Here is a 19593-nt window from a genome sequence, read left to right on the forward strand (position 1 = left end):
ACATTTGTATTGAAGTTTTGTGTGGATATCTTTTTTCATTGTTCTTAGTTATATAGCCGGGAGTATAATCGTTGGATGATAATAGGAAACTCTATAATTCACATTTTTAAGAACTGCAAAGCTGTTTTCCCAAGATTTTACACATATTTTTATATTCCCACCAGTAATGTATTAGGACTCCAATTTCTCCACATCTTTGTCAACTGTGTTAGCATCTACCATTTTTATTATAGTCATCCTAGTGACTATACAGTTGTATCTCATTGTGAATATGATTTATTAATGGTGTTGTCATATGCTTATTGGTCATTTATATATATATATTCCTAGGTGTCTATTATTTTTGGTACAATTGTTAATGGGACTATTTTCTTAATTTCTCTTTCTGTGGCTTCATTATTGGTGTATCAAAATATAGCAGATTTCTGCACATTGATTTTTTATCCTGCAACTTTACTGAATTTGTTTATCAGTTCTAGCAGTTTTTTTGGTTGAATCTTTCGGGTATTCTGTATAGAGTATCATGTCATCTGCAAATAGGAAAAGTTTTATTTCTTCCTTACCAATTTGGATGCCTTTTATTCCTTTTTGTTGTCTAATTACTGTGGCCAGGACTTCCAGTATTATGTTAAATAAAGTGTGAGAGTAGGCATCCTTGCCTTATTCCTGACCTTAGGGGAAAAGGTCGCCTTTCCCTATTGAGAATGTTAGCTGTGGATTTTTCATATAATGCCTTTACTATGTTGAGGTATGTTCTCTACAAACCTTCTTTGTTGAGGGTTTTTATCATGAATGGATGCTGTATGTTGTCAAATGCCTTTTCTTCATCTATTGAGAGGATCATATGGTTCTTATCCTTCCTATTACTGATATGATATCTTATGTTGATTGATTTGCAAATACTGAACCACCCTTGCAACCCAGAAATAATTCCCACTTGATTATGGTGAATGATTCTTTTAATGTACTGTTGAATTTGGCCTACTAGTATTTTATTGAGAATTTCTGCATCTATGTTCATCAGGGATATTAGACTGTAGTTCGCCTTTCAGTGAAGTCTTTATCTGCTTTGGTATTAGAGTAATGCTGGCCTCATAAAATGAATTTGGAAGTTTTCCTTCCTCTTCTACTTCTTGGAATAGTTTGAGAAGAACAGGTGTTAACTCTTCTTTAAATGCTTGGTAGAATTCACCTGTTAAGCCATCTGGCCCCGATCTTCTGTTTGTTGGGAGTTTTTTGATTACTGATTCAGTTTATTTACTGGTTATTGGTTTGTTTGAATTTTCTGTTTCTTCCTGTTTCAGTTTTGGTAGTTTATATTTTTCTAGGAATGTATCCATTTTTTTCTTGGTTGTCCAACCTGTTGGCATATAGTTTATCATAATATTCTCTTATAATTGTTTGCATTTCTGTGGTATTGGTTATTCAGTCTTGTCTTTCATTTATGATCTTATTTGAGTCTCTTTATCTTGATATATCTGGTTAGAGGTTTAATAATTTTATTGATTTATCCAAAGAACGAGCTCCTGATGTCATTGATCTGTTCTATCGTTTTTTCAAACTTCTGTATCATTTTTTTCCACTCTAGTCCTTTCTTCTGCTGGTTTTGGGTTTTGTTTATCATTATTTTTCTAGCTCCTTAGGCATAAGTTTATGTTGTTTGAGACTTTTCTTCTTTAAGTAGGTGGTATTGCTATAAACTTCCCTGTATAGCCACTTTTGCTGCATTCCCAAAGTTTTTGGATTGTTGTATTTTCATTTGTTTCCATGTACTTTTAAAATTTCTTCTTTTATTTCCTGGTGGACCCATTCATTTTCTAGTAACATGTTATTTAACCTCTATGTATTTGTGATCTTTCCAGATTTTTCTTGTGGTTGACTTCTAGTTTCATAGTGTTGTGGGCAGAAAAGATGCCTGGTATGACTTCAGTCTTCTTGAATTTTTTGAGGCTGGTTGTGTGGGCTAATATGTGATTTATTCTGGAGAATGTCCCATGTGCACTTGGAAAGACTGTGTATTCTATTGTTTTAGGGGGTAATGTTCTGAATAAATCTGTTAAGTCCATCTAGTCCAGAGTGTCATTCAAAACCATTGTTTCCTTTTTGATCTTCCAGTTAGATGATCTCTAACTGGGGTTTTGAGTTCCTCTACTATTATTGTATTATCAATGAGTTCCTTTATATGTTTGTTATTAACTGCCTTATGTATTTGGGTGGTCTTATTTTGGGTATATAAATATTTACAATTGTTAGATCTTTTCTTGTTGGTTTGTCCTCTTTATAATGATAGTGTCCTTTTTGTCTCTTTTCAGTCTTTGTTTTAAAGTCTATTTTGTCTAATGTAAGTATTGGTACTCCAGTTTTCTTTTGACATCCAATTTGCATGATAGATATTTCTCCATACCCTTAACTTTCAATTTGCAGGTATCTTTAGGTCTGGAACAAGTCTCTTATAGGCAGCATATAGATGTGTCTTGTTTTTATCCATTGTTGTTTTTATCCATTTCATGAATGGAACATTTATTAGTCCATTTACTCTGAGTTATTATTGATAGATATGTATTTATCATTTTATTTTTTGTTTTTTTGCTGTTAATAAAGATTTTCTTTGATCCTTGTCTTTCTGTCTTTCATGTTTGTTGATTTTCTTTAGTGATATATTTGGATTACTTCCTTTTATTTTTTGCACATTTATTTGTGGTTTTTGATACATGGTTACCATAAGGTTTGTATATAACCTTTCTATGTATAGCAGTCTATATTAAGTTGATGGTCATTTAAGTTTGAACCCATTCTTTACTATTCTTATCCCCATGTTTTACATATATGACGTTATATTTTGTATCCTTTTATTTTGTGAGTTTATTGACTGATTTTTTTACAGAAATATTCATTTTTATTGCTTTTGTGTTTCCTACCATCATACTGTCAGTTTTGGTCTTTCTTTTCCACTCACAGTCCCTTTAATACTTCTTGCAGTGCTGGTTTAGTGGAAATGAACTCCTTTAGTTTTTGTTTGTCTGGAAAACTCTTATTGTCTCCTATTCTGAATGATACTCTTGCAATAGAGTATTCTTAGGTGTAGATTTCTCCCATTCAGCACTTTGAATATATGATGCTTCTCCCTTTTGGACTGCAAAGTATTTGGTGAAAAATCTCTTGCTAGCTCTGTGGGTTTTCCCTTGTACATTACTATTTTCTTTTGTTTTTGCTGCTTTTAGTCTCCCCCCCCCCCTTTTTTTTTTTCCTTAGAGAGAGAGAGAGAGAGAATGAATATGAATGTCGGGGAGGGACGGAGGGAGAGAGAGAATCCCAAGCAGCCTCCATGCCCACATTGAGCCTGACATGGGGCTCAGTCTCACAACCCTGAGATTATGATCTGAGCCAAAATCAAGAGCTAGACACCTAAACACTTAACTAACTGTGCCATTTAGGCACTCCTGTGGACCTCCTTTTTTGATTTTGATGGGAGTTCTCTGTGCCCCTGGATCTGGATATCTGTTTCCTTTCCCAGTTTAGGGAAGTTTTCAGCTATTATTTCTTTAAATAAATTTTCTGTCCCCGTTTTTTCTCTCTTTTTGCTCTGAGACTCATATAATATGAATGTTACTACTTCTGATGGAGTTATTGAATTCCATAAGTCTATTCTTATTTTGCACAATTCCTTTTTCTATCTTTTGTTCAACTTGATTACTTTCCATTACTCTGTTGTCTAGGTCATTAATTCATTTCTCTGGTTCTTTTGCTATTCATTCCATTAAGCATGTTTTTCATTTTATTTATTGAGCCCTTTATCTCTGCTGTGCTATTCCTTATCTCTGTGTTATGGGTCTCACTCATGTCTTCCACTCTTTCCTCAAGTCCAGGAGTATCTATGATTCATTGCTTTAAATTCTCTTTGAGGCATTTTACTTACATCTGTTTTGCTTAGACCTCTGGATGTGGCCTTGTCCTCTTCTTCCATTTGGGATAAATTTCTCTGTCTCATTTTTTTTCCCTTCCTGTGTTTGTTTCTCTGTGTTAAGAAAGTTGGCAATGTTCCCTGTTTTTGAACCAAAGTGACTTTATGAAGAAGAAGTCCTACAGTGCCCCGGTGTGCAGTGTTCCCTATTCACCAGAATCTGGCACTTCAGGAGAGTATCCTATGTGTGTTGCTTATGTCCTGATTTTGTGTCTGAGTTGCTTTTCTTTTCAGTGCCGTTGTCAGACTGATGCTTTGCCTATTATGGACTGTACTTGCTCTCAGTGGTGTTGGTGGGACCCTGGCAGGCCAACTCTGAGGGGATGTGGCTTTGAGGGAATTTGTAAATGGGGCAACACTGTTAGCAAATTTGTGCAGGGCCTCTAGTCCTATGCCAGATCCCCTGAAGTTCTGTGGAAACTGAGGGCTGCATTCCCCCTGGTGGCTGGGGGCACATGGCTGGGCACTATGCACTGGATGGGTGCAGTGTGCAGCAGTGGCTGCAGTGGGCACATTGGTAGCTTTCACAAAATTGGCACTGAGCCCAGGGCCAAAGCTAGCAGGCTTGGAGTAGGTGAGTCCTCAGAGGAACTCATGGCATACTGCTAGCAGTTTAGGTAGCAAATCCCTGTGTAGCCTGACTCCTGTAGATGGCCCTCTGTTTATGCTGGGGAACAGGGGAGGAAAATGGTGCCTGCTAGCTCTCTCTTTTTCAGAGAAATTCCTGAACACATTCTGAATCAGTATGAATAAATCTGTCTCCCATTAGCCCCTGGTGTGTAAATTGCCATTTTTGTGCTTCCTGTCCAGGTAGGCTGTTGTCTCTTTAACGGCAGTGACCCGGCTATCACTTGCCTTTGTGGTTGGCCCAGTGCTGCATCAGCTGACTTTTAAAGTTCCAGGCTCCAAGTTATACAAACTCATGGAATTCAGCCCCTCTCATTTTCAAAGTCAAACATAAGGATTAGTCTTCTCCCTTGTATGCTGGTCCTAGGGACCATTTTCCTGCCCTCTTCATATGCTAGTTCCCCTCCTCCTGCAGGCAGTTTCCTCTGCCTTTTTGTCTTTCCTAAACTTTCAGATGCAGCTTTTTCTCTGTCTTTAGTTGTGGAGTTTGTTTTGCCCTTCTTCAGATTGGAGGGTTTAATCTACTTGGATGTGAATGATACCTAGTTGTAAACATGGATGGTGTGAGCTCAGGGTCCTTCTACCCTGCTGTCTTCCCCAGCTCCTTCCAGAATCTATTTTTTCTGACCTATGTGAGTCCTCTATTTCTTTGAAAAGTTACATTTCATGTTGAAATTAATTCCTGTATATTATTACATATTTTTGTTAGTCTTGTCAGCTTTATGATATTATTAACTCTTTATATTTTTCTTTTCTTTTTTTCCCCATTGTATGACTATGAAAGCTTTCAAACACACAGAGGAGTTGAAAAGTTATACTATGAGCATTCATGTATGTGTGTGTATACACACACATACACATACATACTCAGAATGTAGATTTTACAATTATCATTTTGCTATATTTACCTTATAATGTATGTCTATCCATCTATGAACCATAATACTTCTATGGATGCATTTTGAATTAAGTTGCAGATGTCAGTAGACTTTACGTCTTAAAAACTCAATATACATATCATTAATTGGAGTTCAATATTTGTTTATAATACTATTTTCTTATCTTTTTTTGACATTTAGTTTACACACAGAAAAATCGTAAATTTTATTGTACAATTAGATGAGTTTTTACCAGTGTATACACTTGTGTAATTCACCTTTATCAAAATATAGACTATTACCTTTACTCATACTCCCTTTCGTGAGTTCTCCTCAAGTCAACCACTGCTGTGATTTTCTTTTTCACCATAGGTTAGTTTTGCTTGTTCAAATTCTAATATAATTATGCTATATGCAGTGTTTTGTATATTACTTCTTTTATTTAGCATAACGTTTTTGAGAATCATCCATCTTGCATCTGTCATTAGTGCTTATCATATTTCAACTGGTGAGTGGTAATTTATTGTATGAGTATAGCACATTTTTGGTTTTGATTCTCTTGTTGGACAGCTGGACTGTTTCTAGGTTGTTAAGTATAAAGCTATTAGGGACATACGTATACAGATTATTATGTGGCCATATGTTATTTTCTGGGATGCATACGTAAGAGTGAAATTTATAAGTCATAGGACAGATAGTGTTATAGAAAATGGCAAGGAAATTTTCCAAAGTGTTTTCATCATTTTATATTCCTACCAACATTTGGTAGTAGTTATTTTTTTAATTAAAAATAATTATTTTACTCATTATGGTAGTTGGACAATGGTATCTTGTAGTTTTAATTATATTAATTTTTATTTCCTTGATGACTATTTTTACTATCTGCTCTCTTTCAGACAGTTCGGCATGGTTTCCCTTATCAGCCCACAGCATTAGCCTTTGATCCAGTTCAGAAAATCTTGGCTATTGGGACAAGAACAGGTGCTATACGAATGTATCCTTAATTTTTGTTTTATTATTTGTTACATTAATACCAATTACATTTCCTTAAATATTCAGGTAAGTGGAATATGATAAAATAAATTTGGTTTCTTTGAAATGAGTAATGATTGTGAAAGCTCATATTGTCCAGTTCATTGGCATATTTTTAGTGTCTCTGACATAACTGTTGATGTCCTTTCTTTAATTCCTTTGGATAAATACCTAGAAGTAGAAGTGCTGAATCATATGGAAGTTCTAGTATTAATTCCTTGAGAAAACTCCATACTGTTTTCCATTGAAACTGTACTAATTTACAGTCACACTAATAGTGTACAAGAGTTCCCTTTTCTCCATGTCCTAACACTTGTTATTTCTTGTCTTTTTGGTAATAGCCATTCTAACAGGTATGAGTTGATATCTTACTGTGGTACTGGTTTGCATTTCTCTGATAATTAGTGATGCCTAGCAACTTTTCATGTACCAGTAGGCCATGTGTAGGCCTTTGAAAAATGTGTTTCAGATTCTCTGCCCATTTTTTAATGTAATTGTTTTTTATCTTGTTACTGAGTTGTATGAGTTCTTTATATATTTCAGATATTGACCCCTTATCAGATATGTAATTTATAAATATTTTCTCCCATTTATTTTGTTGTTGGTTTCCTTTGCTGTACAGAAGCTTTTAGTTTGATGTAGTCCTACTTGTTTATTTTTGTCCTGGTATTGTATCCAAAAAATCATTACCAAGACCAATGTCTATGAGCTAATTACTGCCTTTATTTTCTTCCAGGAGTTTTATGGTTTCAGGTTTTCTATTTCAAGTCTTTAATCCATTTTGAGTTAATTTTTAAATAACATATAATGTTTTATTGCCTCAGGGGTACAGGTCTGTGAATCATCAGGCTTATCCATTTCATAGCACTCACCATAGCACACACCCTCCACAATGTCCATAACCCAGCTACCTTATCCCTACCCGCCTACTCCCCAGGAACCCTCAGTTTATTTTGTGAGATTGAGTCTCTTATAGTTGTCTCCCTCTGAATCCCATCTTATTTCACTTTTTCCCTCACTACCCCCCATGACCCCACTTTGCCTCTCAAATTCCTCATATCAGAGAGATCATATGATAATTGTCTTTCTCTGATTGACTTATTTCACTTAGCATAATACCCTCTAGTTCCATTCATGTTGTCACAAATGGCAAGATTTCATTTCTTTTGACGGCTGCATAGTATTCCATTGTATATATCTATACCACATCTTTATCCATTCATCTGTTGATGGACATCTAGGTTCTTTCCATATTTGGCTATTGTGGACATTGCTTCTATAAACATTCAGGAGCATGTGCTCCTTCGGATCACTACATTTGTATCTTTAGCGTAAATACCCAGTAGCGCAATAGCTGGGTCGTAGTGTAGCTCTATTTTCAACTTTTGAGGAACCTCCATGCTGTTTTCCAGAGTGATTGCACCAGCCTGCATTCCCATCAACAGTGTAGGAGGGTTCCCCTTTCTCTGTACCCTCGCCAGCATCTGTCATTTCCTAACTTGTTAATTTTAGCCTTTCTGACTGCTGTGAGGTGGTATCTCATTGTGGTTTTGATTTGTATTTCCCTGATGCCGAGTGATGTGGAGCACTTTTTCATGTGTCTGTTGGCCATCTGGATGTCTTCTTTGCAGAAAAGTCTGTTCATGTCCTCTGCCCATTTCATGATTGGATTATTTGTTCTTTGGATGTTGAGTTTGATAAGTTCTTTATAGATTTTGGATACTAGCCCTTTATCTGATATGTCATTTGCAAATATCTTCTCCCATTCTGTGAGTTGTCTTTTGGTTCTGTTGACTGTTTCCTTTGCTGTGCAAAAGCTTTTGTTCTTGATGAAGTCCCAATAGTTCATTTTTGCCCTTGCTTCCCTTGCCTTTGGTGATGTTTCAAGGAAGAAGTTGCTGTGGCTGAGGTCAAAGAGGTTGCTGCCTGTGTTCTCCTCAAGGATTTTTATGGATTTTTTTCTCGCATTAAAGTCTTTCATCCATTTTGAGTCTATTTTTGCATGTGGTGTAAGGAAATGGTCCAGTTTCATTCTTCTGTCTGTGGCTGTCCAATTTCCCCAACACCATTATTGAAGAGACTTTTTTCCATTGGATGTTCTTTCCTGTTTTGTCGAATATTAGTTGACCATAGAGTTGAGGGCCCATTTCTGGGTTCTCTATTCTGTTCTATTGGTCTATGTGTCTTTTTGTGCCAGTACCATCCTGTTTTGATGATGACAGCTTTGTAATAGAGCTTAAAGTCTGGAATTATGATGCCACCAACTTTGGCTTTCTTTTTCAACATTCCTCTGGCTATTCAGGGTCTTCTCTGTTTCCATATAAATTTTAGGATTATTTGTTCCATTTCTTTGAAAAAAGTTGATGGTATTTTGATAGGGATTGCATTAAATGTGTAGGTTGCTTTAGGTAGCATAGACATTTTCACAATATTTGTTCTTCCAATCCATGAGATTAGAACATTTTTCCATTTCTTTGTGTCTTCCTCAATTTCTTTCATGAGTATTCTATAGTTTTCTGAGTACAGATTCTTCGCCTCTTTGGTTATGTTTATTCCTAGGTATCTTATGGTTTGGGATGCAATTGTAAATGGGATCGACTCCTTAATTTCTCTTTCTTCTATATCCTGACACTTTACTGAATTCCTCTATGAGTTCTAGCAGTTTTGGAGGGGAGTCTTTTGAGTTTTCTACATAAAGTATCTTATCATCTGCAAAGAGTGAGAGTTTGTCTTCCTCTTTGCCAATTTGGATGCCTTTTATTTCTTTTTGTTGTCTGATTGCTGAGGCTAGGACTTCCAGTACTATGTTGAATAGCAGTGGTGATAGTGGACATCCCTGCCATGTTCCTGATCTTAGCAGAAAAGCTCTGTTTTTCCCCATTGAGAATGATATTTGCTGTGGGTTTTTCATAGATGGATTTGATGATATTGAGGTATATACCCTCTATGCCTACACTGTGAGAAGTTTTGATCAAGAAAGGATGCTGTACTTTGTCAATAGCTTTTTTGGCATCTATTGAGAGTATCATATGGTTCTTGTTCTTTCTTTTATTAATGTATTGTATCACATTGATTGATTGGCAGATGTTGAACCAACTTTGCAGCCCAGGAATAAATCTCATGTGGTCATGGTGAATAATCCTTTTAATGTACTGTTGGATTCCATTGGTTAGTATTTTGGTGAGAATTTTTGCATTTGTGTTCATCCAGGATATTGGTCTGTAATTCTCTTTTTTGATGGGGTCTTTGTCTGGTTTGGGGATCAAGGTATTGCTGGCCTCATAAAATGAGTTTGGAAGTTTTCCTTCCATTTCTATTTTTTGGAGGAATTTCAGGAGAATGGGAATGAATTCTTCTTTACATGTTTGGTAGAATTTCCTTGGGAAGTCTTCTGGCTCTGGGCTCTTGTTTTTTGGGAGATTTTTTGATGACTGCTTCAATTTCCTTACTGGTTATAGGTCTTTTCAGGTTTTCTATTTCTTCCTGGTTCAGTTGTGGTTCAGTTCAGTGCAGTAGAGACTAGTTTATATGTCTCAAGGAATGCATCCTTTTCTTCCAGATTGTCTAATTTGCTGGTGTATAGTTGCTCATAATATGTTCTAATTGTTTGTATTTCTTTGGTTGAGACTTCTCCTCTTTCATTCATGATTTTATGAATTTGGGTCCTTTCTCTTTTCCTTTTGATAAGTTTGGCCAGGGTTTATCAATCTTATTAATTCTTTCAAAGAACCATCTCCTAGTTTCGTTGATTTGTTCTACTGTTCTTTTGGTTTCTATTTCATTGATTTCTGCTCTGATCTTTATTATTTCTCTTCTGCTGCTGGGTTTAGGCTTTCTTTGCTGTTCTTTCTCCAGCTCCTTTAGGTATAAGGTTAGGATGTGCACTTGAGACCTTTCTTGTTCCTTGAGAAAGGGTTGTATCGCTATATATTTTCCTCTCAGGATTGCCTTTGCTGTGTCCCACAGATTTTGAACAGTTGTTTTTTCATTGTCATTTGTTTCCATGAATTTTTTCAGTTCTTCTTTAATTTCCTGGTTGACCCACTCATCTTTAGTAGGATGCTCTTTAGCCTCCATGTATTTGAGTTCTCTCCAAATTTCCTCTTGTGATTGAGTTCTAGCTTAAGAGAATTGTGGTCTGAAAATATGCAGGGAATGAACCCAGTCTTTTGGTACTGGTTGAGACCTGATTTGTGACCCAGGATGTGATCTCTTCTGGAGAATGTTCCATGTGCACTAGAGAAGAATGTGTATTCTGTTGCTTTCAAATGGAATGTTCTGAACATATCTGTGATGTCCATCTGGTCCAGTGTGTCATTTAAGGCCTTTATTTCCTTGTTAATCTTTTGCTTACATGATCTGTCCATTTCAGTGAGGAGGGTATTAAAGTTCCCTACTATTATTGTATTATTGTTGATGTGTTTCTTTGATCTAGTTATTAATTGGTTTATATAGTTGGCTGCTCCCATGTTAGGGGCGTAAATATTTACAATTGTTAGATCATGTTGGACAGACCCTTTGAGTATGATATGGTGTCCTTCCTTATCTGTTATTATAGTCTTTGGCTTAAAATCTAATTAATCTGATATAAGGATTGCCACCCCACCTTTCTTTTGATGTCCATTAGCATGGTAAATTGTTTCCCACCACCTCACTTTAAATCTGGAGGTGACTTTGGGTCTAAAATGAGTTTCTTGTAGAGAGCATATTGATGGGTTTTGGTTTTTTATCCATTCTGATACCCTGTGTCTTTTGATTGTGGCATTTAGCCCATTTACATTCAGGGTAAATATTGAGAGGTATGAATTTAGTGCCATTGTATTGTCTGTAAGGTGACTGTTACTGTATATTGTCTCTGTTCCTTTCTGGTCTACTATTTTTTAGGCTCTCTCTTTGCTTCGAGGACCTCTTTCAATATTTACTGTAGGGCTGGCTTGATGTTTACATATTCTTTTAGCTTTTGTTTGTCCTGGAAGCTTTTTATCTCTCCTTCTGTTTTCAATGATAGCCTAGCTGGCTATAGTATTCTTGGCTGCATGTTTTTCTCATATAGTGCTCTGAATGTATCATGCCAGTTCTTTCTGGCCTGCCAGGTCTCTGTGGATAAGCCTGCTGCCAATCTAATATTTTTACCATTGTATATTGCAGACTTCTTGTCCCGGGCTGCTTTCAGGATTTTCTCTTTGTCACTAAGACTTGTAAATTTTACAAGTCTTGTAAAAGATGTAAAAAGATGTAAAAGATGTAAAAGATGATGGAGTGTGGACCTATTTTTGATTTTGAGGGGGGTTCTCTGCGCCTCCTGGATTTTGATGCTTGTTCCCTTTGCCATATTAGGGAGATTCTCTACAATAATTTACTCCAGTATACCTTCTGCTTCCCTCTCTCTTTATTCTTTTTCTGGAATCCCAATTATTCTAATGTTGTTTCATCTTATGGTATTACTTATCTCTCGAATTCTCCCCTCGTGGTCCAGTAGTTGTTTGTCTCTCTTTTGCTCAGCTTCTTTATTCTCCATCATTTGGTCTTCTATATCACTAATTCTCTCTTCTGCCTCATTTATCATAGCAGTAAGAGTGTCCATTTTTGATTGCATCTCATTAATAGCTTTTTTGATTTCAGCTTGGTTATAATTTAGTTATTTTATTTCTCCAGAAAGGGCTTTTATTTCTCCAGACATGGTTTCTCTATATCTTCCATGCCTTTTTTGAGCCCAGCTAGAACTTTGAGGATCGTCATTCTAAATTCTAGATCTGACATATTACCAATGTCCATATTGATTAGGTCCCTAGCCTTCGGTACTGCCTCTTGTTCTTTTTTTTTTTTTTGTGGTGAGTTTTTCCACCTTGTCATTTTATCCAGATAAGAATATATGAAGGAGAGAATAAAATAGAAAAAGAATGGGAAAGGCCCCAGTAAATGTGCATTAACCAAATCAGAAGAAACCCCAAATCGTGGGGAGAAGAAAGGGGGTAAAAGGAAGTTCAAAAAAAATTAAAAAACAAGAAAAGAAAAAAAAATATATATATATATTAGACTGGTGAGTAGAACAGAGCCACCCACTTAATTTTGGGCATATTTTGGTCTCTTAGAAGAAACTACCTCCCAAAATTTTAAAGAAAGAATAACATATATATATATATATATATATATATATATATATATATATATACACACACACACACACACACACACACACACAAATAAGGGTAAATACAATGAGGGGATGGAATATGACTGTAAAGATGAAAATTTTTAAAAATGCTAAAAAAGGAGTTGATAAGTTGGTTGGGAAAAGAAAGAAAAAGAAAGTGGAGAGAATTTACTCAGACTGTATACTAGAACAAAGCCCTGTGCTAGATTTAGGGTATATTTTGATCTATTAGAAGAAGTTGTATCCCACAATTTTTTAGAAGAAAAAACCCTACATGTATACAAAAAATAAAGTTAGATACAATGAAGGGTAAAATATGACTATAATAATGAAGGTTTAAAAAGATTTTTTTTTTATTTGTCAGACAGAGATCACAAGTAGGGAGAGAGGCAGGCAGAGAGAGACAGAGGGGGAAGCAGGCTTGAGCAGAGAACCCGATGTGGGGCTCAATCCCATGACCCTGGGTCATGACCTGAGACAAAAGCAGAGGCTTTAACCCACTGAGCCACCCAGACGCCCCAAAAAGATTTTTTTTTTTTGGAAGGGTATTGTTAAGATAAACTAGTTTTTAAAAAAGTTAAAAGAGGAAAGAGTAAAAGTTAAGAAAAATTAGAGTAAGAGAAAAAATAAAATAAAAAAAATTAACTTTGTAAGACTAAAGAATCATAGGGAGAAAGCCATGAATTCCATGCTTTGCTTTCTCCTCCTCTGGAATGACCTCATGCTGTTCTCCTTGATAAGTGAGATTGGTCTTAGCTGGATTTCTTGCTGATCTTCTGGGGAAGGGGCCTGTTGTAGTGATTCTCAAGTGTCTTTGCCCAAGGCGGAATTTTACCGCCCTCGTCAGGGGCTGGGCTAAGTAATCTCCTCGGGTTCGCTCTCAGGAGCTTTTATCCTCTGAACACTTCCTGTAGAGTTCTGGAGGACAGGAATGAAAATGGCGGCCTTCCAGTCTCCAGTCCGGAGGAGCCAAGAACTCAGGGCCCACTCCTCAGTGCGCCCTCAGAGAAAAGTGTTCAATCACTCCCATCTCCCTGGCCTCTAGCTGCACTCCAAGCTCACCTGGCCTGTGACTGATTGTCTCTGTCTCTGGCACACAGCCCTGCCTGGAGTCTTCAAACCCAGCAGATCCCTGCTGCTCTTCCAAGGGGTTCTCCCTGGATCTGCCACTTGTGGGGTCCTTTTTCAAAGAGCAGTGGCATGACTGCCATGGATCAGAGTTTAAGGTAACCCCTAGTTGAGAGCTCACTCCTTGGCTCTGTCTTTGTATCTGGCTTCCCCACTCTAATACCTGTGAGCTCTGTGATACTCAGACACCACCAATCCTTCTGTGACCCCATGGTCCCTGAGACCATCACCCTGCTTAGCCTCTGGAGTGATGTCCCTCAGTGGATCAGACTTTTAAAAGCTCTGATTTTGTGCTCCATTGCTCTGCCACTTGCTGGGAGCCAGCCCCTCCCCCCACAGTCTATCTTCCTGTCGCTTTTGATTCACTTCTTTGCAGGTTCTACCTTTTGAAAGTGGTCGATTTTCTGTTTCTAGAATTGCTGCTCTTCTTCTCTTCGATCTCCTGTTGGATTTGTAGGTGTTCAGAGTGGTTTGATAAACTATCTAGCTGATCTTCTGCTACCTGATGTTATCTCAGCCTGCTGCTCTTCCGCCATCTTGACTCCTCCTCTCCAAATTCAATGGTTTTTTACTATGTTCTTAGAACTGTGCAATAATCACTATAATAACTCTTAAAACATATCAGCCCAAAAAGAAACCCTGTAACTATTAGCAGTTACTCCTTATTTTCTCTCTGTCCTCCAGTCCCAGGCTAGCTCCAGCCTACTTTCTATCTCTATAGATTTTTCTATTCTGAACATATATAATGGAATTACATAATATGTGGTCTTTTGTGACTGGCTTAGTTAACTTAGTACAAATAATATTCCATTGTATGGATATAACAACTCATTTACCCAGTTGCTTTTTATTTTATTTGATCAATTGATAGACATTTAGATTATTTTTACTTTCTGGTTGTTATGTATAATGTGTGAACTTTTGTATACAGATTTTTGTGTGGACATATTTTAATTTGTCTTGGGTATACTCTCAGAAGAAAAATTGCTGCATTATATGGTAACAGTATTTTACATTTTGAGGAAATTCTGTGTTGTGCTCCAAAGAGGTTAAATGGTTTTACCTTCCCACCAGCAATGTATTAGGTCAATTTCTCCATATCTTCCATATCTTCCATTTGGATATGGAACATATTCCAACATTAGTTATCTGTCTTTTTTATTATAACCATACTTATTAGATATGAAGTGGTATCTTATGAATTGCTCTGAATTGGCATTTCCCTAATGATTAGTGATGATGAGCATCTTTTTATGTATTTATTGGTAGTTTGTATATCTTCTTTGGAGAAATATTTTTTAAATTCCTTTCCTATTTTTAATTGTTTTTTTTTTCTTTTTTTAAGTTGTAAGATTTCTTTATAAATTCTGGATACAAGTCCTGTATCAGATTTATGATCTGTAAGTATTTTATTCTAATCTTTTTTTTGGGTTGTCTTTTCATTTTCTTGATGGTATTTTTTTAAAACACAAAGGTTTTTGATTTTTGTGAAATTCAGTGTGAGTGTATGTGCACGTGTGTGTGTGTAATTTTTTTATGTTTTTGATGTAATATTTAAGAAGTCATTGCCTAAATTAAGGTTGCAAAAATTTATCCCCATTTTCCTCTAATAGTTTTATGATTTTAGTTTTTACATTTAAGTCAATGATTCATTTTGAGTTAATTTTTTAATATGGTGTAAAGGAGGGATCTATATTTATTTTATTGCATGTAGATATTCAGTTGTAGCACTAATTCCTGAAAAAAAAAATTCTATCCCCATTTAATGGTTTTGATATCCTTATTGAAAATCAACTTGCTAAATATGTAATGATTTCGAGAATCTTAGTTCTGTTCCATTTATTTATATGTCTGTCCCTATCCAATAGAATATTGGATATCATTATTTTGATTACTGTAGCTTTCTTTACATCTTGAAATTGGGAAACTTGAGTCTTCTGATTCTATTCTTTTTCAAGATCGTTTAGGTATTTTTGGTCTCTAGAATGTTCATATGAAGTTTAGGATTAGCTTTTCAATTTCTGTAAAAAAAAAAAAAAAAAAGCCAGCTGGGAATTTGATAGGATTTGCATTTATTTTGAAGATCAATTTGCCACTCTAACAATAGTTTTGATTTATGAATATGGGATGTCTTTCCACTTACTAGTTCTTAAATTTTTTGATGATGTTTTATAGTTTATAGCTTTATAGTTTTTAGTTTTTAGAATATAAATTTTGCACTTCTTTTGGGTATTTTATTCCTGAATATTTTATTTCACTTTTGGATATTGTTAGTATACAGAAACATGTTTGATTTTGTTGAGTTTTGTAAACTGAAGCCTTGCTGAACTCCTTTATTAGTCCTACTAATTTTTAGTACATTTTTTAGGATTGTGTATGTGCAAGATCTTGTCAACTACAAATAGTTTTAGTTCTTTCTCTCTAATCTGAATATCTTTTATTTATTTTTCTTGCCTGACTATCCTGGGTAAAAACTCCAATACATTGTTAAATAGAAGTGGTAGGAGCAGGCATTTTTGTCTTCCTGAAATCAGAGAAGCATTCACTGTTTCACTAGTATGATGTTAGCAGTTGGTTTTTTGTATATGTGCTTTATAAGACTGAAGAAATCTTCTATTCCTAATTCATGGAGGGTTTTTTTAGGGTATTTTCTCAAATTCTTTTTGTGCATCTTCTGAGATGACCAAGTTATTTTTGTCCAATTGATATGGTCTATTGATTGATTTTCCAATGTTAAAACAATCTTGCATTCCTGGGGTAAATCTCACCAGGTTGTGATAAATGATTCTTATCACATCTTGCTGGTTTCAGTTAGTTTCTATTTTGTTGAGGATCTTTGTGTCTATATTAATGAATATGATTTTTAGTTTTTTGTCTTTGTGATGTCTTTTTTTCTGGTATTAGGATAATACTGGCTTAATAGAGTAAAGTTTCAAAGTGTTTCCTCTTCTGATTTTTAGAAGAATTAATGAAGAACAAGTATAAATCTTAATTGTTTGGTAGAATTCACCAGTGAAGCCATCTGTCCCTGTGGTTTTCATTCTGAGTAGTTATTTAATTACATAATTAATCTTTTTAAAGGTCTATGTAAATTTTTTACTTCTTTTCAAGTCGGTTTCAATAGTTTGTGACTTTCTAAGAATGTCTTCATTTAATATCAATTATCTAATTTTTTTTGGCATATAATTGTTTATAGTATCCCCTTACACTCTTTTTTAATCTTTGTGGTTTGTCCAATTTTTTTACTAACTTTAATTATTTGAGTATTCTTTCTTTTACTCTTAGTTGATCTATCTAAATATTTATAAATTTTATTGATTTTTTTTTGAAGGAGTCAACTTTTGTTCATTGATTCTCTTTATTTCTCTATTTTTTGTTTACATACACATCTTTATCATCTCCTTTCTTTTGACTGTCTGGCTCTAGTTTATACTACTTCTGTAATTTCTCATATTGGAATGTTAGATTATTGAATTGAGATCTTTTGTGTAGATGCTTACAGCTCTTAATTTCAATATCGGAACTGCTTTAGTTGTATTCCCTCTTATCCCTTATTATACTGTTTTCATTTTCACTCATTCTCAAATTATTTTTTAATTTTTCTTGTGACATCTTTGACTTATTGGTTATATAGGGATATGCTGTGTAATTTCCATATATTTTTGAATTTCCCAAATTTCTTTCTGTTACTGATTTTGAACTTCCCATTGTGGTCAGAGAACACAATTTATATGTTTCAATCCTTGATTTATTGAGGCTTGTCTTATGGCCTGATTTCAACTTCTGCATACAAATGTCTCGGAAATCATCACTCCCATCCTTACAACAATCAAGTGTTCATTAGACTTACAATTAACCTTTCCTGGACCTATTGGAGAACTGAGGTTACAGGGAAAGTCTCTACCCCCAAATCTGGAAAGAAAAACAAATCTAGAAAGTCACAGCTGGTACAGAATTTGCTGGAGACATAAACTGGTAGGAACACTCAAAAAATAAATTTTCTCAAATTGTTGGATACTGAGTCTGGACTATCATGAAAGAATCTCATGGAGGCCAAAGTGTTACTGGAACCTACATATTTTCAAGGGTTTTTACCTCTGAGAAGTATACTACGTTCTCATGGTAAAGATCTGAGAATGATATCTTCAGGGCTCTGGAGAGGGAAGGAAAAGAATAATCATTGTAAAATGCACTCAGGGTATATTCTATAACAAAGATCTAATTTCCTGGGAGGAAAGACTGCCAGAACCTTACCCCAACTAAGAGAAGGGCAGTGTTCCAACTTTACCTCCCTTTAGCTTCCCTCTTACAAAGTGGGGGAAAAGACTATACCACTGGAGAAACACTTGTGAAGATCATACCTCAGACACACAGAACTATTAAAAGACTGAAATTTAATCCCAGTATTATTTAACACTTCCCCAACCCCATACTTTATCACAGCACTTACCAGGCTCTGGTATAGTGACAGATGTAGGCTCTTTCTGCAGAGTAACAGAGAAATATAAAGTCAAGAATGGTGAAAAAAGCAAAGACAATAGAGCTATCTGATGTCTCTGACATAAATAGCTACATAAAAAGTCAGATAGACTTAGAAAAATTAACATAAATGCTCATGCTAAAGTCCATTGACCTCAGTTTTTATTAATCTATACCAACATACCTGGCTCTCAACAGAAAATTTCAGATAAAATGCAATCTAAGCAGGTAAAGCAAGCTTCATAACCAGACTGAGCTATAACAAAGATTATGGAGTTATTAGACAAGGAATTTAAAATAACAGTTTAATATGCTAAGAGCTCTAATATATACACTATGAAACATATCTAAAAGTAGATAACATGTATATAAAATGAATGTAAACAAAGAGATGGAAATTCCAAGAAATAATTCAAAACAAGGGGATCCCAGGTGGCTCAGTTTGTTAAGCACCTGGCTCTTGATTTCAGCTAAGGTCATGATCTCAGGGTCATGGGATCAAGCCCTGTATCAGGCTCCTTGCTCAGCCTGGAGTCTGCTTGTCCCTCTCCTGCTGCTCCTCATGCTCATTTATGCGCACTCGCTCTCTCTCAAATAAATAAAATCTTTTTTTTTTTTTTTAAGAAGAAATATTCGAAAGGAAATGTCAGATATCAAAAACACTGTAGAGAAATGAAGAATACCCTGACTGGGCTTTTTAACAGACTGGACTCAAAGAAGGAAAAAAATCACTAAGTTTGAAAATAGGTCAATAGAAATGTCCCAAATGGAAATGTAAAGAGAAATAATGGGAGAAAAACACATTAGAATATTCAATAGTTGTGTGACAATTTCAGACAGAAGGTGTAATATAAATGTTATTGAACTGCCAGAAAGAGCAGAATGAACAGATAGAAGAACAATATTCAAAGTAATGATGACTGAGAACTTTTCAGATTTAATAACAGAAGTCAAATTGAAGACCACGGAATCTCAGAACACGTGAAGCAAGATAAATTTTTAATAAAGAAAATTTCAGTAGGCGTATGTCTGTAGATAAGCAAATGCAAAGAGAAATGTTTAAGGAAGCTATAGGAAGGAAACAGCCTCACCACAGAAGAACAAGGATAAGAATTACAGTGGACTTTTATTTAGAAACCATGGCAGAAAAAATAGAGTAGAGTAAAATATTTAAAGGGTTAGAAGAAAAACTCAACAGCATATAATTATTTAGGAAATTATCTTTCATGAGTAAAGGAGAAACCCTGATGCTTCTGCACACACAAGATTGTTGGAAGTAATAAATGAATCTAGCAAAGCTGCAGGATACAAAATCAACAAATAAATATTTGTTT

General features: G+C 35.4%; 1 protein-coding gene across 1 annotated transcript in view; it reads left to right on the forward strand.

Moving 5' to 3' along the window:
- STXBP5L (syntaxin binding protein 5L) overlaps positions 1–19593 on the forward strand; it is a 408526-nt gene that overhangs the window by 70579 nt on the left and 318354 nt on the right. Inside the window, exon 3 of the mRNA XM_080822438.1 lies at positions 6363–6460. Coding sequence (XP_080678564.1) covers positions 6363–6460 — 98 coding nt within the window. The remainder of the gene's footprint in view (positions 1–6362; positions 6461–19593) is intronic.

The sequence above is a fragment of the Martes martes genome (genome assembly GCF_963455335.1).
Source record: "Martes martes genome assembly, chromosome: 1".
In the NCBI taxonomy this organism is placed as follows: Eukaryota; Metazoa; Chordata; class Mammalia; order Carnivora; family Mustelidae; genus Martes; species Martes martes.